The sequence below is a fragment of the Lagopus muta genome, chromosome 1 (genome assembly GCF_023343835.1).
Source record: "Lagopus muta isolate bLagMut1 chromosome 1, bLagMut1 primary, whole genome shotgun sequence".
NCBI classification, from domain to species: Eukaryota; Metazoa; Chordata; class Aves; order Galliformes; family Phasianidae; genus Lagopus; species Lagopus muta.
In genome coordinates this window covers 155,694,479-155,720,671 of record NC_064433.1, presented here as the reverse complement: position 1 = coordinate 155,720,671, position 26,193 = coordinate 155,694,479, and the positions used below count along the sequence as shown (strand labels likewise).

General features: G+C 37.4%; 1 protein-coding gene across 2 annotated transcripts; it reads right to left on the bottom strand.

The window, feature by feature from the left end:
• Positions 1–2,761: 2,761 nt before the first annotated feature.
• Positions 2,762–25,812, bottom strand: LOC125688369 (uncharacterized). 2 transcript variants are annotated; one of them, XR_007374694.1, is made up of 2 exons: positions 25,776–25,812; positions 2,762–3,044 (listed from the first exon to the last, which is right to left on the bottom strand). XR_007374694.1 is itself a non-coding variant. In XM_048934403.1 (2 exons), the coding sequence occupies exon 1, from the start codon at positions 23,136–23,138 to the stop codon at positions 20,085–20,087; it is 3,054 nt and encodes a 1,017-aa protein (XP_048790360.1). In that variant the 5' UTR covers positions 23,139–23,263; the 3' UTR covers positions 2,789–3,044; positions 19,741–20,084. The 2 variants fall into 2 exon arrangements, 1 of the variants encoding a protein (XP_048790360.1); XM_048934403.1 differs by lacking the exon at positions 25,776–25,812 and adding an exon at positions 19,741–23,263 and having other exon boundaries at positions 2,789–3,044.
• Between the last annotated feature and the right edge of the window lie 381 nt (positions 25,813–26,193).

Below are 26,193 nucleotides of genomic sequence, written 5' to 3'. Positions count from 1 at the left end.
AGCACCCTCCAGCACCCACTGCCAGGCAGCAAGAGAGCGCCCCCCCCACCCGGAAGGGCCAGATCCCGTGACTTCTCTAATGTACAGGGATAGGTACTTGGAATTGAGGCAGTGACACTTTAATGCCCCGTACACTACATGATGTTCTGATGTGGAATACTGAAACCCAAAAATAAATTAAAAAAAAACATAGAACCATGACATATGTTTATTAATATAAACAGAACAGGAACTTTATCAATGTAAATCCCCAAATATCATTCAAATGTCCCTACAGAAGTAGTATGGATAATTGAAATGGAACAGCTAGATAAAGCTGCTTAGAAGTTCTGTGTGCTTATAACTGCAATCTACTTATCCATATTTAGGAAAGCTTTAATTGTAAAAGACTTACTGTACATTGAACAATAGAATATTGCATCTGTATTTCCAAGGAAAGTAATCAAGTGGATCATTTCTCTGTTTCACTAATTGGTGATGTATTCCATAATTGTATGGGTTCTTAGGCACTGTTATTTTCTAAAAACTCGTATGTTTGGCAGAGCCACCAAACTGCTCCAAATTTGATAATTCTAAGGAAAAGCATGCAGATTACCACAGTTTGTTCTTCTATATTCAGGTATTGCAGCATCCATCTTTACACAGGAAAATGTTTTTTTGTTTGTTTGTTTGTCTTTTAATTTTAATGATGCTTTCACTTTAATACAAGTGTAAGAATGTAAGAGTTTCTGGTAAAGCACGATAATTTAAAAAATCTCTTTTCATTACTTTTTATTGTCTTTGAAGTTGGGAATTCCAAAGACCCTCTCCATACACCCCAATCTCAACATAACTGAGGTTATCAAATTTATGTTTCTCAACTGAAGCAAGAATACATATGTACTGATGTTTTTTATTATTTTGTTTTTTAATCTATATCTCCAATAAAAGAGATTTCATTATTTCTGATTGGCTAGTCCCAGTGTCCAACTATCCCCAACATTTCAGGCTATTAGTATTTGAACACTGAAACATTGAAACATGCTCTCTAATAAGCATGATTTTAATATAATGTTTCCATTTCTATTTTATAAATAGAGTTGTACTTTATAAATCAACATTCATCATCATATTCTATGAAATCATCAACAGTAATACTGCTGAGGTTAATGGATGTCTTAATGTTAACTCTACTGAACATACTGCATGAATAAAGCAAGTTGGGAAATCAACATCTACGTTTTGCTTTTCATGCAAACATCAATAATAATAATGTATTTAAATAGAAGAGAAAAATAAAAATCCATTTCAAGAATCAATAATGTTGATAATGACATATATCATAGAATATGACTATGGTTGACCCTCATAGCTCTGCACAAGAAACTCCCCTATTTAATAAAAAAAAGTATGAATGCAGAAATTATATAGACAATAGCAACCCTAATGTTAACATGTCCAATCATATATGGAACCTGATTCATCAGAGGATTGTGCTGATAACATAAACAGCCTTCAGATTGAGTTACAATCTCAGTACTTGATAAAAAAATTATGATTCCAGGAGACAGAAGTGTCCCTTATTGCTGCTCACTATAAGATCCTAGTTTCTAATTAAGGTCCGAATTCTAAAAGCATATTTAAGTGGGTTTCACATACAAGTATTCAAATGAAGATCAATTTATTTTTATAAATAGGTCTCTCTGAAAGTAATGTCTCCTATTTATTTTCAAGGAAACTACAACAAATACAAAGAGCAAAATCACACTATTGGATAGAGAAAACTCAGCTACAAAACAGTATCTTTCAGCATATTTGCCACCACTAGCTAAGTATTTTTGCCGGAGATGAACAAGAGCCTGCACGCAGCTCTCATACAAATCTGCACCAGTCAGAACAGCAAACTGCTGTTGCTGTCACCTGTGCTGAAACTCACCACTACACTGTGCTCACATCCACTTGTTTGGTCCCCATGAATGTTCAGCAAGCGCTGATGAATGTCAATGATAGCCATTTTTTCAACAGGGAAAAATTCAATTACATACATTTGGTTCATATGCAGTTCTATGTCAGACTGCCTTTCTACTGCCATCTGTCGCAGGGCAGCAAAATTTAATGGAATATTGATAGGAAACCTTTACTTTCATACCAACAATATCAGACTCTGATGTTGTGAGTCAATATAATAAAATGGGAAGTATTGCTTCTGAAGTAGCTCTCATATATTAAATATAGTTTATACTGTGTGCCTTATGTGGGATTTTTATTTAAGTAAAATTGCAGAAAGGTATCATTATATCTTGCCCAGAAATGCTGAATTATTGAAACTGAAATTATTTATTTTATTCAAATCATTACAAATATAATTTTTTAATGTAAGATAAACTAATATTCTATAATTCTAATAACAACTTTATAATTTAGTACATGGTGTTTTCTGGTTCTATTTTTGCCTTTTTTAATAACAAGTCATTTTTGAATTAAAAGAGTTCACTTTCCTAATATGAAGCTAATAATGCATTCTTACAAAAATTCTGTGTCACTTCATGTTCTGGATATTAAGAGATTAAAATTCAGGGTGCTCAGAGTAACCTCTTTTTTTTGCCAGATTTTTGCAGCAATATTTGTTTACAGCTCTCAGGAAGGTAACTATATAATGATCTTTTATCTATCTGATATTAAAGTAGAAGCCTCATACACATTATGGTGTTTTATATATCAGAGAATATTGTATTTTATTGCATTGTATTTCAGTTGCAACCAGCTCTTACAGGTAGATCACAACGAAGAACATGTGTAGTAGGTCAAGAGGCCATGAAACGGGAGGTGACCCTGCCATCTACTCTGAGCTGATGCCTCACCTGGAGTACTGTGTTCAGATGTGGAGTCCTCAGTGCAAGAGAGACACAGACCTGTTGGAGTGGATTCAGAGGAAAGCCATAAAAGTGATCCAGAGAATGGAACACCTCTCCTATGAGGACAGGCTGAAAGCTGGGACTGTTCATCCTGGAGAAGAGAAGGCTCTGAGGTGAGCTGATAGCGGTCTGTCCATATCCAAAGGGGAGCTGCAGGAGAAAACGGGAAAGACTCTTTATCAGGGTGTGTGGCAATAGAGCAAGGGTAAATATATTCAGGATGAAGGAGGGTCAATTTAGGCTAGATATAATGAAGAAGTCTTTTACAGTAAGGCACTGGAAAAGGTTACCTAGTGTTCTGGTTGATGCCCCATGTCTGCAGACTTTCAAGATGAGGTTGGATAAGGCCCTGGGCAATCTGATTTAGCTGTGGTGTCCCTGTTTGTTGCAGGAGAGTTGGGCTAGATAGCCCTCAGAGATCCCTTCTAACTCTAGGGATTCTGTGATTCTATGATTCCATGAGTGAACAATAAGAATAAATTTTTGTTCTTTGTCATCCAAACTCTGGAATCCAATGTCAAGGTTTTTTTTTCTACAATTTATATAGATTTTAACTATTCTGATTTACACATTCTGTCTTGTTAATAGAAATTATTTTAACTTAAAATGCTTAAATACAACTGTGGTATGAACTTTAGTACAAATGATATTCAGTCTTAAAAGTGTTAATAATCTAATTTACAGAAAAAAATAATATTCTAAGTATTTCATCAATTTTCACTCACATACTGACTAACTGAAATGTCATGGACTGATCTCTCTAGATGCCAGTGAAAGAGAGAATACACGTTAGAATACACTGGAATCACTACTTATCTCACTTCTTATTGTTCTTCTCGTCATCCTCCTCCTTTTATTTGTTTATTTATTTTTTTGGAGGGGAGGAGGGGAACATATTTTTTTTGTTTCAACATTCCATTCCATCCAATTATTTTCCTCTCAAAATAAAGAAGCTACCATAAGAATGATATGCAGAAAGTTTGCATAGTTTCTGCAAGTCACTAGTTAAAAATAGCAATTTCTATTACCTGATATCCGTAGCTGACATAATTCTAACTTCTTTCAGGATCATAGGAAAAATAAACAGAATAGAGAATGAATGGTGTCATAAAGGCAGAATACAATTAGTAGATTTCATATAGCTATGAATTTGTTAGGTAGAGAACTTAAAAGGAATATTTTTCACAAATGAAGCGTTATTTTCCTTACTAATTAATAAACATCATGCTGTGAATAACTGGTGATAATGTTCTAATAAGAAAAATCAATAAATTTACACCCAGGGTCATCGTAATTGATGCTGCAGAATAGAAAAATGTATTCTCCATTGATCCTTTAGCAAACTTCTAACTAAAAAGAAGAGGAAAGAAAGCCAATTATTGTACTATGCCTCTGAAAATGATAAGATTAAAACAATCTAATTATGTGTTCTTGAAAAACTACATTTTATGATGAAAATAAATAGAATAAGGGCATCCTGTGTCTAGTACAGAGATATTACTTTTTACTAATTAAAATGTAGTAATTTTACATTTAACATCTCTTAACCAGTGGACAAACAGTTAGAAAAATCGGACTTAAAAATCTCCCAGAGAAAAAAAGCCTTTTGAAGTTGCTATAAACAAGGTTTATCGATTAAACTGAAGAAAGAAACAAGCTCCTGGAGCACCAAAGCTCAAGGAATTTTCATACACAAGCAAAACGCATTTACGGAATGCTGAAATGAAATTCTGGGAAAAGTTGTCCACTGCTTTAACAGACAGCTTCTCCAAAGGAAATATTTCCTATTTTATTATGTCAGCCTATGATGCCAGAGGCAGATGTCGGTAATACTGCAGTACAGGTTGAACTTTCTACCAGTATTCCATTACATATTGTTGCTGTGTGCTACATGACAGCAGAGGGGCAGTCTGATAAATAGCATCTGATATGGAAGCGGATATGAAGTAGAAGTGCATCACTGAATTTCTCCATGTGGAAAAAGCTGCACCCACTGATATTCACTGATGCTTGTGAACATAGGTCTAAACAGTGGATGTGAAGACAGTGAGACACTGGGTGTCGTGTTTCAGCAGTTGTGACAGTAACAGTATGTCACCTCCACTGGTGCAGACTTGTTCAAGAGCAGCATGCAGGTACTTCATTCCCAGTGTAAATGCATAGCTAGTGGCAAATGCATATTAAAAAATAGTGTTTTGTAGCTAAGAATTTTCTTTATCAAACAGTGTGATTTTGCCTTTTGCATTTGTTGTAGTTTCCATGAAAATAAACAAGAGGCATTACTTTCAGAATGACCTACGTATTTTCCATTCCTTCAAGTGATTCCTGCATAGCACCACACAGGCAGAAAACTCTAATGCCTTCAACTTCAGCCAAGGTATGGCTGTAACAAGTTATGTGCAATAACAAAAAATGCTGTAGGAAGTCAGCAGCATCTGATGCTCATTTTTATCTCATGGTGTCTATCATGTATATGATAGTCTATCATGGAGCTACATGGTTTAACCTTCTCACTTTGCTACACAGGATTCTGCTATAGAGCTCATGCAAAACTTTAGGTAGTTCTCCCAGACCTACTTAATTCTCTCCATTACTGACTGGTTAATTTATTTTGATCATACTACATATTTCTGAAAATCACCTCTTTCCTAAAGTTTCAAGCCCACAGTATTCCAACCAAGGTTTATTTTCTAGGGATTCTTCAACTGTTCATGTCATGGACTTTGAGACTAAAAGTTACAGCACCTAGCAAATAGTCTATTTGAAAGTCACTGGGGAAAAGAAAAAAAAAAACCCAAAACCTAGAAAGTAAGGGCTATGCTAATTTTGGACTAAAGATAGGCCCACAGTGGATGTTGAAATGCAATTGCAATTTGCTTTCATTTGCTTTCATGCAATTCATTTAAAGCATTTGACTCTGTCCTCCACAGCATTCTCCTGGAAAGGCTGGCAGCCTACAGCCAGAACAGGTGTACTCTTCATAGGGTAAAAAAATGGATGGAGGACCATTTTAAACCTTAATGATTCTATTATTCTACTTATGATCAGCTATGATTTTTTTTTTTCTCAGTGGTTTTAAGCTTTTCTTTTTTTTTTTTTCCTCCTGGATATTCAGCTATTGAGTACTTAAGACACAGATGTAAAATTAGAATATTTGGAGTTGGAATCGAGTACTTTTTACTACAGTACTTTTTTGCACTATAAGTTGCCTGATAACAACTTATATGCTGTTTTCTTAAATATGTCGTTCTTAACCTAGGTATATTATAAGCTACTATCTTAACATTTTACTTGAAACACACATGTATGGGCGCTTATGTGTTTTTAAAATGGATTTTTTTTTACATGCATAGAACACAAGAGATGTAGATTCCCAGATCAGATCAGGATTTTCATCAATTTCTCAATAATAAATGCAGGAAAATAAAGTTGAAAAATAATAACATCACTATGTAGAGTACTAGTATTGTGAAAAACCACTCATATAATTCCACATTTTACAATACTGTTATATATGCAAATTTTTATAGGACTTAGATACTTTTTCAGAGTAAGATCTAAGCTGAAATTTAATTAGATATAATAAGCTATGTTTTGCCTTAGGCAAACTTTCCCTAATTTTAGTTTGTTATTATACACTTCGGTGATCTTGTTCAAGTTTAACTTTTCACTAACTTTTGTATCTATCTAAAAAGAGGTACCACATAAAGCCACTTTTGTTTTAGGAAATTCCAGTGCTGCTTCATCTCATGAGAAGTGCTTGCTCAGTAGGCTTGATCAAACCTGGAAAGCTTTGACCTAGCTAGGGATAGGTTATAGAAGGAAGTTCACTGTTCTAATATTGTGTACTTACTGGCAACAGTGTCAAGAAAGTCTATGGAATCTTTGTCTTCACTAGCACTATATTCTATCATTAGTATCGCTAAGGTGAATATTTGTATTTATATATCCTTGCAGGCAAATGAGAAGACAAAATATGAAAAACTGTTTGGTAGGAGTAGAGAGGAATCTGTTATTTCAGCCTGAAAGCAAATTATTGAATAACACTTGAAAGACAGCACAGTCCTTGGTCATAACCAATACTTATTAATGAGGGGAAGTCCAGTTTAAATAACTTAATTTCATTTTATGACTAGGTTATCCACTTAGTAGACCAAGGGAATCCAGTTGATGTAATCTTTTTGGACTTCAGGAAAGCTTTCAGTACTGCTTCCCACAGTATCTTTCTAGACTAAATGTCCAACATGAAGCTAGACAAATGCATAATACAATGGATGAATGACTAGCTGATGGGTTGAGCTTGAAGTGTTATAGTAAGTGGGTTTACATTAGGCTGGTGGCCGGCCAGTCATTATTGGGATTCTCCATGCTTCCATTTTAGGGCCAGTTCTCTTGAAAGTTTTCATACATAATCTGGATGCAGGAATCAAATGTGTAATAAGTTTGCAGAACAAACTGGGAGGGACTTAATTGAGGGTAGAGGGGCCTTGCAGAAAGATCTTGACAAATTAAAATCACCAAATACATGAAATTTGACAAGAGCAAGTGTGACATTTTGCACATGGGGTGGAGCAATCCGGGATATACGTACAGACTGAGGGATGAGATGGTAGAGAGCAGCCCTACAGAAAGGGTTCTGAGAGTTCTGGTCAATGGCAAGTTGTGTATGAGTTAGCAGTATGCCCTGGCAGCCCAAAGAGTTATTGGTACCCTGGGTACTCTGCTAGTAGTAGATTCCATTGCATTAAAAAATATTTTATATTCGTGACAAAATTTCAAATAATTGACATTGGATTATACAAATTTTATGCTTCTAATTTTCAAGTGGCTTGATGTAAGTAAAATTATAGACAAGAAGGTGTGAAAAACGTGACTCTTTCAACATTTACTGGTCTTGGAATACATGTGTTCAAGCAGTTACGTACTAAAGAATTGGAAAAAGCACACAAAAAAATATCACAAAAAAAAAAAAACAATTTCAGAGATATTTGATTCTTCAGATTTTGGCTTTTCTCCAAGGTCAAAGTGTAGGTTGATACACAAATCTAAAGAGGACTGGAAAATTTCAGACATAAAAATGTCCAAGTCAGGAGTTCCTGGTATGTGAGTTATGATATATTAATGATAGAGTGGGAAGAAGTTAGTTGGAAATGAAAAATTACTCAATTTTTGACATGTTCCTTTTTTTTTTTTTTTCTGGGAGAGTAGTGTCCGCAGATGGATACTGCATATCTACAGCACTAATGCAAGACCATTTAATGAAGGCATTCAACATTCTAGAAGTGCAGAAGCATAAACTGCATTTTCCTGCAACATACTCGCTCGCAAAAGAGTAGAAACATTAAATTTGCATACTCATAACTGAGGAGATCTAGGGTAAATATACACATGAATAGTATTTTGAGCACCTCAGTGTGAGGTTCAGCTTAACAAGTTAAAAGATCTGAATTTAAAAAGATAGCTTACAAGATAGAGCTGAAAATTTTCAGAATTTCCAAGAAAAAAAAAAAAAGTTGGTGGAGAAGGGAAACCAAAAAGGAATAATACAGACCAACTAGTATATTCTTGTATACATTTTTATCAAACAAACTAAACATCTAAATTAGGTAAGAACAAGTAAGAAGCGCTACTTTACTACATTGTCTAGAGCTAAAGCAAGTAAATTATAGCTTCAGAGTAATTCAGTATTTTGTTCAGATTTTCTATACCCTTTCCTGAGCAACAATTTCTCAAATATTTTTGCCACTCTTAAAAAAGTTTATCATTCTTGCTACCTTCCTTTCATACCTTCTTTTCTCTGAGTTCTGTCAACTAGTTTTCTATGGTCTTCTTTCCCTCCTTTTGCCTTCATCATTACTTTTGATTTCCTCCTCCACTTCCTCTTCTATTCATCCAGTGTTACCTTTCTATTGCATGTTCATTAGGGCACAAACATATCTGTACTATTACATTCCTTTGCAAATGAGGCCATCTCTTAATTAGTCTACAATTAGAGTAATAAATGAAAATGAGTAATAATAAACATTAATAATAGGAGTTGGAATGTGAGAAATAATACTTGTTGTCCAGATATCTGGATGGTTTAGTTAGCCATTCCGTGTTCTAATGGTGTAAGCAAGTTAATATTAAGACTGTCATTCACTGCCTAAAAATATGTTCTTTCCATTCCTGCAACAAGAAAGGCAGAATCAAAATATTTTATTCTAACAGTTACATAGCTTACAGTTGTTTATAGAAGGAGTTTTCCCTTGTTAAGAACTTGTTACATAGTAAACGTCTAAGCAATTTCATTTCCTCATAGTTAATCAGTTTGAATAGTTAATCAGCTTTGCCATTTGAAATACCATATTAACACTATATGTAACCTGTATTATTAAGAACATCCAACATGCTCATGAAATTCAAACATTTAAAAATAAGCATATGCACATTCCTTCACCAGCTTTTTGGAAAGGGTGTATATGCCTACATTTAAATATATGTTTAAAAACAAGTGTATGTGTATCCTTATTATGCTCTGTGTCTGTGTATGAATCTATCTATGTATGAATGTATATATTACCGCTTTTCATTCCTTTACACATTCTTGTTCTTTATGATCTATTATTTCTTTCTGGCAATAAAGCAGCAAGTGCCAACACCTTCACAACTAATGAAGCATATATCTTGGCTTAGAATATATTATAGCACTAAACAAAGAGCATTTGGGGAACTTTTAATAACAATGCAGCCTGTGTTGCTCTCCTAATATGTTTCAACTTTGCTGCTTCTGTAATAGCAGTCAGGTTTGTTATATTCATGCTACAGGTGGAAACATTTTTCTGGTTTATATAACACTACAATACTATAACTTACTGAAATACAGGGGAGAATAACTTTTAGGTACAGAAAGAAAGAAAGAAAATGCACAGTTCTTACATTCTAGGACTTGAATGAAGTCAAAATCATGAAATACACTGGGGGAAATAAATAAATAAATAAATATGAGATAAATCCTACAGTACCATCTCTTTAAAGATTTCATTTTATCAGATTCCTTTTACTGATACATGTAAAGAAAGTTTTTACTATAGAAGAAAAATTGTCAAGGCTGAAAAAAATATTAGTGCATTTTGTACTAACAACCCATGCAGAAAAGAATTCAAAGACACACAAAAATACTTGTAATAGCTGTTTCCTTTCACACAATTTCTGTGTGAAGCAAAAAAAAAATATCGTGGAAAAGGGAAAATGTGTATGAACTTGGGCTGCAAAAAAATGTAATAATTTTGGATGGAAACGATTTGCACCTTCTTTTGGATTTCTGATGAAAAATAGTAGAGAGATACCAATGCTTTTAGACATTATAGAGCAGTGCTTACACAGTCAGTGACTTTTCTGCTTCTCCTGCTGCCATGCCAGTGAGCAGGCTGGGGGAGCACAAGAAACTTAGATGGAATGCAGACAGGACAGGTGATCCAGACTGGCCAAAGAAATATCCCATGCCATATGGTGTCATATGACATCATTCCTCAACAATAAAAGCTGCAGCAAAGGAGGAAGCAACAGATATTCAGAATTATGGTGTTTGTCTGCCCAAGAAACAGTACCTCTGATGGAGCCCTGTCTTCCTGGAAATTGGCTGTCTCCAGTGGAAATGGAGATCCAAATGAATTCTTTCTTTTGCCCATGATGCTTTTGCTTTATCCAGTAAACTGGCTTTATCTCAACCTATGTGTTCATGGAAATGTTTTTACCTTTTCCAATCTGGGGAGAGTGCGCAAGCTGTTTGCTGGGGTTAAATCATCACAGAAAACCAAACCAAACCAAACCACCACCACCAACAACGAAACAAACAAACAAACAAACAAACACAAAAAATCCCCACACATAATAAATATTATAAATAATATAATAATAAAAATAATAAAATTACCACTTACAGTATGAAATATTATATGTGATATTCCAGATAGTAATTAGAAAGAGTGATGTATAGGAAATCTCTTTCCAATTTGAGACAAGGCTAGTACTCATATCATATTATCTCACACATGAAGTTTGATTATGTAAAAGGAAAATTTTAATAAGCTCCCAATTTTCCTTTGGACTTTCACTTTTTAAATATACCTTTGCTATATATTGCATGTTATCCTTTCTACATTCCCAACCTGAGGATTATCTCAATCCTGCCACAAACAAATTACATTTCATTTCTGATTGAATAAATCTTTTCCACTATATCTGACATATATTATATCTGGGCATCAATATTAGGCAATAGCAATGTACTTATAACATTTCAGTATTCATTCCTCATCATGGACCTCAATGAACCTCATTCACAACAGTTTTTCTGATAGAAAATTCGGTCAAAATCCAAATAAATTTAAACAGAAATCACCTCCTTTAAATCTTTTTTAAAGCAGGTTAGCATGCATCCAAAATAATCTTAATTTTTACATGTTCTTGTACTGTCTTCCAGTACTTTCTGCCATTCAAAGGATCAGCAATATTCACAAAACACATTTCTGTAGTTGGCACTAATTGGCACAGTGACTGGCACAGTGTAACCTACCATATCATGCCTCGAAACGGTCCATCAGTGACAATATTGCAGGGTAAAAAATGCAACACATGCAACAAAACTCATTGTCATTACCCAGGGACAAAGAATAAGACTTTGGTTTCCAGGATGAACTGTCTGTCAGGATGCTAAAACAGGAAATTCGAAAACAGAAAAATATAATTTTCCTCTGTATTCCAGTCGTGAGTTAACACAGATGTCAGGAAAATGACCGCTTCATCTTTCCTCCAGAGCCCCTGTAACAATTCCACCACCCCCACTCTTTTCCTGTCATTCTTGATTACATCCAGAATCTGGTCTTCTTTTTGTTGCCTGAAGATACTCCACCAACCATTTTAGACTCAACCTCTTTTATCCACATCTCTTGCAATTATTTTGTACTTTCTATGTTTTGAAGCAATGGTGATCAATCATCCTCCTACAGGTTGCCTATCTATAAAAAATGTCCTCAGTACCTGCAGCCACTGCTATATTTACCAGAAGCTAGTAAACAAAAGAGACATAGTAAAGGTGATAAAATTAGAAAAGACTTCTTCTCTGCCATATCACTTATTCGTGTCTATTTAAAGAAACTAATTAATTAATTAATTAATTAATCTCTTTTGAACAAGATACTCAGAAATTCCTGAGTATATTGTCCATACAAATAAATAACAAGAACAGAAATTCAACCACAACATCATGCGAAACAGGAACATATTTCATGTGTGCCCTTCATTCTGATTATGAGTTTACTTAGAGGTGTACTTACATATTCAAATATTATATTTTCTCCTTGCTACCAGTGGGAATTCAGACTATAGGCAGCAGAAGCCCAAGGGGCATTTCATGTGGAACAGATTGAGTACTGGGTCTTCTTATTGAGAAATATATCTCTAATATAGATCACCAAATTTCTCTGTTCTTCTACATGAGGTCATTAGTGTATACTATTTTGGAATATAATTTCAGAAATTAAAGATGGTGTTAAAGAATGGGTAATACGACTGTTAATTATAAATTAAGGAACTAATATAGTATTATACACTGTAATTCTTTTTTTCCATTTCATTTAATATGAAAAAATCTAAGGAGTTCCTAATAGAGCTGGTAATTGCTATATGACTGGACACAAATTATATTTATTTCTCTTAATCTCTGACATTTCTGTCATTAATTGTCATGTCATGTTCAGTTCAGTCACATTCGTTTATGAGACTACAAACATGACACAATATGTCCCAATAACCCAGATAATGTGTCAGAACTTTTTAGGAGATTTTTAGGGAAGAAAAAAAAATCTTTCAGCTTAGACATTTTTCTTCCACTCTTCTCCCTCCCTCCCTCCCACTCCCCCACTCCTCCTACCCCAAAAAATAAGGAAAAGAATTGAAATTCAATACTTCACAACTGAAACTAAAATTAGATTTTGAAGTTTTTGCTTGTTTGTTTTTTTGACTGGCATGTTTACACACATTTCACAAATGACAGCTAAAGGAATGTTCATAATCTGACAACAACAACAAAAAAAAAGAGAAAAATAAATGTAGTATTTAATATATACAAGAAATTTTGTTACTCCTCTTTTCACAATTCATTCGAGGTGTGAAATGGACATTCAGCCATAGTATTTATTTTTCAATAAGATCTTGATTACAGTCAGTTTCAAAGAGAGATTGTTTGAAGTTCAAGCAGGTTAAGTGATCTGGTCAAGGTTAGAGTATGAACCTGTATACTGAATTTACTTTGGAGCACGGCACACTTCAGTTTCCCTGTATATCATGCCACTTCTCTATTTCTGTTTTAAATCAAGAATCAGAACAGCATGGTATAAAGTATACCAGAACACTATGTACTAAAAATGAAAGCACCAGTTGCTTGATGCAAAATGTAAAACCTGCCAAAAAGAGTCGTACAATTTGTTAAGAGAATTTTAGTATGTAATCTGCTTATTTCAAGGTTTTTACAGATTGTTACATAAATTACAAAAGGTGATACCATAGACTAAAGATGTTTGCAATTTGCAGTGACCATTTTGTTGTCAACTGGTAGTCTTTTCCAATGTTTTTCATTATTAGAGTTACTAATTAAAACATACTCAGACTGTGCCACATATGCTAAGCACATAATTTGTAGGAAAATCTTATCTGTCCATTACCTTTATTCTGCTGCATTTTCTTCCCCACATCTTGGGGTAGCGAGCTCACTTTTTTTCCTGTTAATAAGATTTTTTGTGTTAAAACTGGCATGTTGAAATGCCTGACATGAGAATTCTCAAACTGTCTTAACTAGATTTTGGCATTTAATAAGCTGTAAACTGCTGAAGCTATTTGCAGATGAAGTCTCATTTTTGTCCATCAGCAGGGGGCTAGAAGTATAATTAATTGAGTGAAAGTTAAAAGATGGACAGCATGGTTACATTTATGCAAATATTGCACAAGAACATCTAACAGAAAAGAAAAATAGCTTGTAACTGATTGGTTTGGTTTTAGACCAAAATCCACAGGGTCCACTTATACACTGCAGATTGCACGTATGACAATTAAGACCTATAGTGGTAGGGTTTTTTAATATACTTCCTGCAATAGAAAAAAGAAGTAGAAAAAGAAAACCTTCACTGATAGTCAAGGTTCCAAATCCAGTGAGACAGTTCTATTTCTGTTTTAAGCTCATTTACTTCTCATGAATGTTAAAATAGATTAAAAAATAGTATTACAAAAGTCATATGATGCATGTACCATCAACCATATGCCAGTCTCTGCTGTTTATTTCTTTATTCATATCCCAGTCATATGCATCCTGGTACACCAAAGATTCTATTTAATTAAAGTTAGTTAAAAGCTTGAACACAAAGTTCAGGACAGCTGCTAGAGGTATTAATTTCAGTTCTGCTTGGGGTGATCAGAAGCACTTTCATGTATTCTGTTTTATATCATTTCACCTTCTTATAGAGTGTCTTTTGTTTTCTTTCTGCCTGTTCCTGTGTATTGGAATGATTCCCGAGTTAAGACTAAAAGCTGCAAGTATAAATATTTGGATTGAAACATTTTCCCTTTTACATCTTCAAGTCTTGTACTCTATATTTACAAAATAACTGTTTCAACATTGTTCACTGATTTTTGACTATGCATGAAGAGTATGATGTACAACAGATAAAACCTGAGAAGAAAATTTCATAGGGGATTTAAAATCTAGCTTAACATTTGTCCTTTGTGTGACTTAACTTGAACATCTTACTCTGGCGAAGTAGGAACAGGCAAACACTTTAGCTTTATTAGGCAGAGAAACTAGTTTATTACTCATTTACAGTAAATATAATGTGTGTTAATTTCTGCCAGTCTCTACATGTCTGAGTTTAACCGATTCTTCCAGTATTCAATAGTGTTGACAAACATGCTTCAACAAGCTTATGCTAAAATTTGGAAGAAGTAGAAAGAGTATATTTTTAGGAAATAAGATACTCATTATTTTCTGAGAAATAAGCAGTTATTCGTGCAATTATTTTTTTTTTTTAACTTGCTTACCAATATAAAGCGTCAGGTATCTTTGAATAACACTAGGTGCTCTGTGTCAGGAGCTTCATCAAGCATATACTTCACACAGACAGAGTGTAGAGAACTCCATGCTAATCATATTCAGATAGTTTAGTTAATCTTACACCATAGAGAATTACAATTCCAGGCATTATTTACCTTTTCATGAGGTATAAACACTTTTTTGTGTTTCTGCACATAATTCTGAAATAGTGGTTTAAAAAACAGTAACAACCAACAATGGAAAATACACTGAAAAGGAGATAGTGTAGATCACTCTCATTTTAATCAGGCTTAGCACCAAAGACTTAGTTTGCTATTAACAAGTAATCAGTTAGCTAAGGTGTTACACCTAGGTGCTGCTTGTCATGTGTCTAATATCTATGCAATCTGTCCCATCAGTGGCTGTAAGAGCATTCATCACTACATTCATTTTTAAAAGCATAATATTTAAAATATGTCAATTTCTTGATACTCTAATACAATTCAGATGCAAAGATCACAATGCAGATACTGCCGCTGTCTTAAAAAATTCAGGATAAATCAGTATTGACTCTTTGTAAATTATAATAATTTTGTTAAATAGTTTGATCTCTACTGTATCTGAAAGTAATTACCAAACTTAAAACATATATCGGAGTGGGGAGGAGTGGGGAAAGGAGAAGGAATAAAAATTAAACAAGGAGATAATTTTCCTGTGATAGGATAGTTCATGATGGAAACATTAAGAAAAAAAAATTAAAAAAAAAACTTTTTTTTTTTTTCTTTTTTTTTTTAAGGAAGGCATAAAACCTCTACTCCGTGTTTTAATGCTTGCTTGAGATAAGCAATAACTGGAAAAATAATCTAATTAAAATAGTGAGTTTCCAAGTTTATTTACTTTGTAAAAGTAGGAAATATTTCAGGGATTAGAAGAAAAGCACTACAATGTAACTATCTGTCGTACCTTTTGCAATCATACTTACTAACTGTTAATTTTGGAATCAAATAACCCACTGATATAACTCAAAAGATACCATTCAGCAATGCAGTGAATGACTGAAAAGAAGGAAGAAAAGTCAGGATTTCAAAATAACTTTCCCACTACTATCTTTAAAATTATTTGATTCATCAACATTAAGGAAAAGGAATAAATAAGCATTTGCCTTTTGCTATCCATGTACCAGAGAAAAGTATTAAAAATATGATATAAAACTTCTAGTGACAGTGATTCAGTCAAGCTTATAACTCTTTTGGAAACCGTATGAAACAGTAATGCACTGAATACATAACAATTTCTAACAAAATAACCTGCAAAAATGACTCTATCAAGGTATATTATATAAAGTTATATGTATTACCTGATAAGCAGGATTATAGAATCAAAGAATCATTAAAGTTGTAAAAGACCTCTAGGATCATCTGGTCCAACCCTCCACCTACCACCAATATTTCCCCACTAAGCCATGCCTCTTAGTACAACATCTAAACATTTCTTGAACACCTCAAGGGACAGCAAATTCAATACCTCCCTGGGCAGCCTATTCCAATGCCTGACCACACTTCCAGAGAAGAAATTTTTCCTAATATCCTACCTGAATCTCTCCTGATGCAACTTGAGGTCATTCACTCCAGTCCTATCACTAGTTACACGAGAGAAGAGGCTGAACCCACCACTGACAATACACGTCATCAGTAAGGATGCTAAATAGGACAGGCCTGAATACTGGCCCCCAGGAAGTACCACTTGTGAGCAGTCACTGGCTGTATTTAACTCCATTCGCCACTGCTCTCTGGGCCCAGCCATGCAACCAGTTCTTTACCCACCAAAGGGTGTATCTGTCCAGACTGCCAGCTTCTCTAGGAGAATTCTAGGATTAATACTTTTGGTAATTTTTAGACTCTTCACAACAGAAATCACAATATTCTGGTAAATCTGAAGTTGACTGCAAGGTGTGATATTTACCTCAAGTACTACAGAAATAGTTCAACTGGGTGACTCAACAAACATGCTACCCTTAAGAATGCAGTCTTCACAATGATATGTGCAGATTATTGAAACTTATTCCCCCTTTTTTCTATTGTTGATTAACAATCTGCAGCAGAGGACTTTCTCTAACACAACTTCTACCTCATCGTAAACTAAGCATTTATTTCTTAATTTTGCCTATAGAACACATAAATTTTCGACAGTATTCTTAGTCAACAGAAAAAGATATATGAAGAAGAAACATGTATAGCAATAGAAGATAATAAACATGAAAAAATGAAAAACACAATTAAAAAACTTGCTTTTCAGTATCTTCTGACAGAACAGAACAGAACAGAATAGAATAGCTCAGCTCAGCTCAGTGGGAAAGGACCTACAAAGATCAATGAATACAATTGCCTGACCACTTCAGGTCTAACCAAAATTAAAGCCTATTATTAAGGTTGTTATGTAAAGTGCCTCTTAAACACTGACAGACATTTAAAACAAGACTCAGTCAGTCTGGAAATGGTTCTACAGTCTGAACAGTAGGTTGAATAGTCTACTTCACAAACAAATCCAGTAAATCATAAGCTTTCTGTCAGTAAAAAGCAATTAAATTTTGAATTATGTTTCACAATTAACAAGTCACATGAACTCTTCCGAGAAATGATTTGTTAACGAACATGAGAATATTCAAGAGGCGTCTGGGTGACGTGCTGCATGATATGGCTTAGTGCTGGTGGTGGCAATGGTGAGGAGGAGACGGTTGGACTAGATGATCTTGTAGGTCGTTTCCAACCTTGTGATTCTACGATTCTATGATTCTATGATTCTATGATTCTATGATTAGATAAAATAGTTAGAAAACAATTAACTCTTATTTTCTACTCTTCTTTATTTGGTCAACCAAATAAAGAACTTTTGGAATCAACTTTTTGGATTTTATGTAGCTTCCAATTTGAATCTGAGCAACAAAAACAGGAAACTTGAACTTACTATCTTGAGATGGCCAGAGAAAAATTATTCCTTATTTTAAACATTGGGAAACAAAAAACAGCAAACAAAAAACAAAAAACAAAAACAACAGAAAGAAAAAAAACACCCTTTGAGGATTTTAGTGCCCTGAATTTTAAAGAAACTGTGAAGTCATATTTGGATTAATGGTAATGTTTTAACTATATGTTTGTACATCTTAAATTCATCTCTGTATTTATCTAATCCATCTTCCATTCTTAAGTTTTATCAATTCTGTTGCTGTTGGATTTTGGCTGAGGTAAATATATTTGGAAATTGATTGAAAAATGTAATACTAGAGATCTGTAAAAGTACATTTATTTTGGGGTTGGACTGTGTTGGCCTTTGAACGTTACTGTAAACCTTATATTGGAAAATATTGCTGACAACCAGTTTTTGACAAAATGGCAACAGGCTAAAGGAGTGAATCTGGGGGAAAAGTTCCAGTGACTAGTAAATACCTAAGAGACAATTATAAAAGTGGAAATACTGTAAGTCCATATTCAGGGTATATTGTGTCTCTTGTGCAATTAATTTTTTATGAAACTCATAACACTTTCTATGAGTTTATACTATCATATTTGCATTCTGAATGAATTGTGTGCTGTATAATCAATACAGTCTTACAACTCTCTTCACAGTAAAGTTTGGTATCATGGCAGACAGAGATCACAGTGTTATCCCTTTTCACTATTTTTTCTGATAGTGAAGCATGATTTTCTGCTGACACGGTTTCCCACAACAAATATTTTTAATGTGTACAAATTCAAGTATTTTACAGAACAGAGGACATGTTCTTTTGTTTAGTAATACTAGATGAAAACAGGTCCAGTGATTCAGATTTGGTTTCAGGCATCCTGTCTATTTTAATCAATAAGATTGTGTTGCACTCTTTTAGAAGAATGATGTCTTATAAATAAGAAATGGGCTCACAGTAGCATGTGTTTTGATAATACTGTCTGCAGTTTGAAAACACTGGTGCAACACTTGTTAGTGTATGTTATGTAAAAGCTTTGTGCATCTTATTGAACCTTCATTTGCACAAATATGAATCAGCTCTGACATAAAGGTGGGAATAAAGCTCTGACATAAGGATGGCATAAAATTCCCACTCATAGTGTTTCATCTGAATTGATAACATTTACAGAAACAAGTTGGCGTTATGAACCCAAATATCATCAGACAGCAACCAAGTTCGTAAGTTCATCAATCCACTGAATATTCTGAACACTTAAAAATTAGGTCTTTTAAACGTCTAAAAATTGCTTTAATCACTTTGCGAGTGCAGCTATATTACAAAGCAATTCTAGCCTGAAATATAGCCACTGTGGGCTTCCACTATACTGAATAAATAGAGTCCTTTAAAAGGCACTTCACCCTGAGGAAGTGCCCATTACTTTATACCATCTTACCTAAATCTCAGCCGATGTCACTCCTATTTCAGATACCTTAGGGTGGTGTGGTTTTTTTTTAGGTAGGATGGATCTCTCTCGAAGACAAAGAATAGTCACTATCCCAGAATTCAGATGTTAAATTATAGCTGTCACGGAGTTGATCAGATCAATCTATGTCCGTGACAGGGGCGACAGGCCTCTGCCCTCCCCCCCCCCCCACCCCAGTCCCACAAAAATGGGAAGGAAGGAAGGGAGGAAAAGAGCAGCGGCAACAATCTATGGAGGAAAACTTATTTTACTATAATATCGGAATACAAAATAACACAATATATACAATTTAGTTGGAATTGAGATTAATAAACCAGACAAGATGAGAGAGAGAGAGAGAGTTCCCGGGACCGATTCAAACCTGAAAAGCTTGGAACGGCCAGGAAAGCACCCTCCAGCACCCACTGCCAGGCAGCAAGAGAGCGCCCCCCCCCACCCGGAAGGGCCAGATCCCGTGACTGCTGTAATGTACAGGGATAGGTAGCTGGGATTGGGCAGTGACACTTTAATGCCCCGTACACTACATGATGTTTTGATGTGGAATACTGAAACCCAAAAACAAAAAAACAAAAACAAAAAACATAGAACCATGACATTCCACCCCTTATTCTACATCGTTACATCATGCTTAAAATATATATACATATATACAAACAAACAAAAAATGATTAAAATGCACACATGGCTATGTACATATACATAGAATTAGTAACTGCACTCCCCCGGCATCAAGTTTCCTTGTGGTACACATTGGACATCCCCATTCTTCTGCATTACCCACCAAGTGGATCCTGGTCCCTGGGCAAAAACTGTACCACGGAGAGGTTTGCCCTTTCCAGAAGCTGGAAGAACCCAAACTGCCTTTCCTAACATGTTCTTTACATGTACAACAGGGACTTTATCTCCCTCTACGGTATGTAGTGAACTGGATTGGTTAGGACCATCACGATTGATAGATCCTCTGGTATTGACCAACCAGGTGGCTTCTGCCAAATGCTTCTCCCAGTGCTTAAATGTTCCGCCACCCAGTGCTTTTAGCATCGTTTTTAACAATCCATTGTATCGTTCAATTTTACCAGAGGCTGGTGCATGATAGGGAATATGGTAAATCCACTCAATGCCATGATCTTTGGCCCAAGTATTTACAAGAGAATTTTTGAAATGAGTCCCATTATCTGACTCAATCCTTTCTGGGGTGCCGTGTCGCCACAGGACTTGTTTCTCGAGACCCAGTATGGTGTTTCGGGCGGTAGCATGGGGTACTGCATATGTTTCAAGCCACCCAGTGGTTGCCTCCACCATAGTAAGCACATAATGCTTACCATTGCGAGATCGTGGCAAGGTGATATAATCAACCTGCCATGCCTCCCCATATTTGTACTTTTGCCATCGCCCTTCTTCCCACAGAGGTTTCATCCTCTTGGCTTGTTTGATGATGGCACATGTTTCACAGTTATGAATAACCTGTGCAATGGCATCCATAGTTAAGTCCACCCCTCGGTCTCTGGCCCATTTGTATGTTGCATCTCTCCCTTGATGACCTGAGGTCTCATGGGCCCACCGAGCCAGAAATAATTCACCCTTGTTCTGCCAGTCCAGGTCTATTTGAGCCACCTCAATTCTGGCAGCTCGATCTACCTGATGGTTATTTTGCTGTTCTTCAGTAGCCCGACTCTTGGGCACATGAGCATCTACATGGCGCACCTTTACAATCATATTCTTTATTCGGACAGCAATGTCTTTCCACAGTTCAGCAGCCCAAATAGGTTTACCCCTTCTTTGCCAGTTATTTTGCTCCCACTGCTGTAACCACCCCCATAAGGCATTTGCTACCATCCATGAGTCAGTGTAAAGATAGAGCATTGGCCACCTCTCCCGTTCAGCGACATCTAAGGCCAGTTGGACAGCCTTTACCTCTGCAAATTGGCTTGATTCTCCTTTCCCTTCGGTGGCCTCTGCAACTTGTCGTGTGGGGCTCCACACAGCAGATTTCCATCTGCGATGCTTTCCCACAATACGACACGATCCATCTGTGAACAGGGCATATTTCTTTTCATTCTCCGGTAGTTCATTGTATGGTGGGGCTTCTTTAGCACGTGATACTTCTTCTCCCGGTGGTGTTCCAAACTTTTTACCTTCAGGCCAGTCCATGATGATCTCTAGGATTCCTGGACGGCTGAGGTTCCCCATCCGCGCTCGCTGTGTAATCAACGCAATCCACTTGCTCCAGGTGGCATCAGTAGCATGATGGGTGGAGGGAACCTTTCCTTTAAACATCCAGTTCAGCACTGGCAGTCGAGGTGCCAGAAGGAGCTGTGTTTCAGTACCGACTACTTCGGAAGCAGCCCGAACCCCCTCATAAGCAGCTAATATCTCCTTCTCAGTTGGAGTGTAGTGCTCTTCAGACCCTCTGTATGCCCGACTCCAGAATCCCAGGGGTCGGCCTCGTGTCTCTCCTGAGGCTCTCTGCCACAAACTCCAAGTGGGACCGTTCTCTCCAGCAGCAGTATAGAGGATGTTCTTTATACCCTGTCCCGTCCGTACTGGCCCTAGGGCCACGGCACGGGCTATCTCCTGTTTAATCTGTTCAAAAGCCTGCTGCTGCTCAGGGCCCCATGTAAACTCATTTCTCATTCGCGTCACATAATAAAGGGGGCTTACAATGAGGCTGTAGTTTGGAACATGCATTCTCCAAAAGCCCACTGCACCCAGAAAAGATTGTGTCTCTCTTTTGCTAGTGGGTGGAGACATAGCAGTGATTTTGTTGATCACGTCTGTCGGGATGTGACGACGGCCATCTTGCCACTTTATACCTAGGAATTGAATCTCCTGGGCAGGTCCTTTCACTTTGCTTCGCTTAATAGCAAAACCAGCACTCAGAAGAATTTGGATCATTCTCTCTCCTTTTGTGAAGACTTCTTCTGCTGTATCGCCCCACACAATGATGTCATCAATGTACTGCAGGTGCTCAGGAGCACTGCCCTGTTCCAATACAGTTTGGATCAACCCATGGCAAATGGTCGGGCTGTGTTTCCACCCCTGGGGCAAACGGTTCCAGGTATACTGAATGCCCCTCCATGTGAAAGCAAACTGTGGCTTACATTCTTTGGCCAAAGGAATGGAAAAGAAGGCATTAGCAATGTCAATGGTGGCATACCATTTGGCCGCTTTTGACTCCAGTTCATACTGGAGTTCTAACATGTCCGGCACAGCAGCACTCAGTGGGGGTGTGACTTCATTCAGGCCACGGTAGTCCACCGTCAGCCTCCATTCTCCACTGGCTTTACGCACTGGCCATATGGGGCTGTTAAAAGGTGAGTGAGTTTTGCTGATCACTCCCTGGCTCTCTAGCTGACGAATTAACTTATGAATGGGGAGCAAAGAATCCCTGTTGGTGCGGTACTGCCGCCTGTGCACCGTTTTTGTAGCAATCGGTACCTGTTGCTCTTTTACTCGCAGCAGCCCCACAACAGACGGATCTTCTGACAGGCCAGGCAAAACAGACAGCTGCTTAATGTTGTCTGCATCCACAGCAGCTATTCCAAAGGCCCACCGATACCCCTTAGGATCCTTGAAATGCCCCCTTCTGAGATAATCAATACCTAGTATACATGGAGCCCCTGGGCCCGTCACAATAGGATGGTTTTGCCAGTCCTTACCAGTGAGGCTTATCTCAGCCTCCAACACAGTCAGTTCTTGAGAGCCCCCGGTCACTCCAGAAATATGGATTGATTCTGTCCCTTGGTGACTCGAGGGCATCAGAGTGCATTGTGCACCAGTGTCCACCAGGGCCTTATATTTCAGTGGTTCTGATGTGCCAGGCCATCGAATCCACACAGTCCAATATACTCTATTATCCCTTTCCCCCCCCTGACTGAGGGCAGGGCCCCTCTATTCATTACCTGTGGTAACTGGAGCAACTGCACTGGTGGTTGATCTGCTTTGTAATTCTTTCACCCGGGCTCGTAGTACAGGAGTAGGTTGACCGTGCCACTTTCCCATGTCTTCTCCATGGTCACGTAGGTAATACCATAAGGTAACTCGCGGTGTATTATTCCTTACTTGAGCCGGAGAGCGTTTGCTTCTAACAGCTGAGATCTTTGATGGTGCACGTGAGAAGGAAGGAAGGTGGGCTCGGATCATCTCCTTCATCTCCTTCATCTCCTTCATTAGACTCTTTTGATTATCCTGATCTTCATCAAGCATCTCTGATACTGTTACAGGTTTGTCACGGTTAATCAGTTGAGACATTTGCTGCCGCGTTTCATTCAGTTGGTCCGTCACTTTTGAGATAGCGGCTACAGCAGCATGAATGGGGGATAGCAACTGCTGATAGTTTTGGAGCGTAAGAATTAATTCATAAACTAAGGGCGTTCTCTGTTGTTCCTGGTATCTGTCACACGCTGACGTTAGTGTAGCGGCATATTTGTCCGGCGCTGTTGTCACGAGTTTCTGCCATATCTCAGGCGTCGTCCTCACTCTTTCAGGGTCGCGGTTTTGGTGTGGTTGGTTAGGAACAAAGTTAGGGTCATACAACATTTCCACCACGCCTATTTCCCTCAAATACTGGATTCCCTTTTCCACTGTATCCCATTTTTTCATCGCAATCTTCAAACCGTTTTTGAAGGGATACTTTTCCTTCACGGCTATTAACACTCGTTCCCAGAGGGAGGCAGCCTCATCCGAACATCGACTAATTCCTCTATCAATAGCTGGGTCTCTGGCAATGGCGCCTAGCTGGCGAGCTTCATTACCATCCAGAGACAAGCTATGGGCCCCACTGTCCCAACAGCGAACCAACCAGGAAACAATACTTTCATTCAGGTGCCGTGTAAACTCCTTTCTTGAACCTTGGATTTCAGTCATCTTTAGAGGCCGGCGAGTAGTAATAGAGACTTCCTCTTCATCACTCTCTTCTGCATGTCTCTTAGTTTTCGCTTTTGCCTTTCGCGATGGTGGTGGTTCTGAGGAGGGCCCCTCGCCTGGATCTTCCTCCTCCTCCTTCTCTTCTTCTCTTTTTCGTTCAAGACGCGAAGACACTCGTTTCCATTTCTTGCCCTCCACAGGAGCAACCGGTATTGTTACTGGTGTCTCCTTTGATTGATTAGATTTGACTTTGGGATTTTCCCCTTTGGCTTGAACCTCAGCTCGGAAACTCTCTCTCTCCAGAATGGTATTATATAGGGCACGGTAAGCACAAGCCAAACCCCAAATAAGTTGTACCTCCTTAGATTTATGTAAGCCGCATAGTCCCTGACTCAAATACTGGCTTAATTTCTCGGGATCCCACAGGTGTTCAAGAGTAAAATCCCATGACACTGCGGGTCCCCATGCTTCTAAAACCTTTCCTAAACCTCTCCATATTCCCTGCCAATCATCATTCTCTAGTTTTAGAGGAGACTCCTTCCCCTTATTACGAATGCATAGGAATACATTCAGGAAAATTGATGACATGCACACGCACACCAACATGAGTATTAGTTCAGGAGTCAAAAAACGTTTGACAAACCGAGAAGAAAACCCAGAGACTGGTCTGAACATCGTGTTGTTTGTAAAATTAGCTATTCCATTTGGGATGTAGTTGTTTGTGAAATTAGCCATTCCTTCTGAGATGTAGTTGTTTGTGAAATTAGCCATTCCTTCTGGGATGTAGATGTCAAAGTTCAAATCATACCACATTGCAAATAGGTAAAACATAGGTGTCTCCATCAGTGCCCTTAGGTAGTTATATATGAATGCAATTCCACAACACGTAAGTATGAGATGGATTATTGGCCAGTAGGTTGTGAGTAACACCATTGCTTTAAATCCTTTACCCAGCACCCCCACGATAACGAGTGGGTTCATCGCTGGTGCTTGCTAAAAAAGGGTTAATGAATTGAAGCTAACAAGAGGAGGGAAAAAAAAAACAAAAAAAGGAAAAAAGAGGCACTACTCAGACTAAGTAGTGCTCAAAGTTTACAAATATCCCAGAACACTGGCAGTACGCCTAATCTTTCAAGGTCAGGTTTTCCAGTACAGAAACCTGAACTACTGATAATGCTCCCTAACGAAGCTCTCTAAGAGCAGAGAGAAAAAGAGATTCGTTCTAAAACTAAAAAGCAGTCGTGCCCCACGTTGGGCGCCAAAAATCTGTCACGGAGTTGATCAGATCAATCTATGTCCGTGACAGGGGCGACAGGCCTCTGCCCTCCCCCCCCCCCCCACCCCAGTCCCACAAAAATGGGAAGGAAGGAAGGGAGGAAAAGAGCAGCGGCAACAATCTATGGAGGAAAACTTATTTTACTATAATATCGGAATACAAAATAACACAATATATACAATTTAGTTGGAATTGAGATTAATAAACCAGACAAGATGAGAGAGAGAGAGAGAGTTCCCGGGACCGATTCAAACCTGAAAAGCTTGGAACGGCCAGGAAAGCACCCTCCAGCACCCACTGCCAGGCAGCAAGAGAGCGCCCCCCCCCCACCCGGAAGGGCCAGATCCCGTGACTGCTGTAATGTACAGGGATAGGTAGCTGGGATTGGGCAGTGACACTTTAATGCCCCGTACACTACATGATGTTTTGATGTGGAATACTGAAACCCAAAAACAAAAAAACAAAAACAAAAAACATAGAACCATGACAATAGCTTTTTTCAGGAAGCACAGCTCATACTTTGCATAATTCGCTGGAAGGGAAAACACAGAGATAGTCTTCCTGTTGTGGCAGTCTGTCCAACAATAAAATGGTTTTATCTGTATAGATCATATGCTTAGATAGCTAAAACCATGAAATGACATACAGACATAAGCCACATGGGAGCTTGAG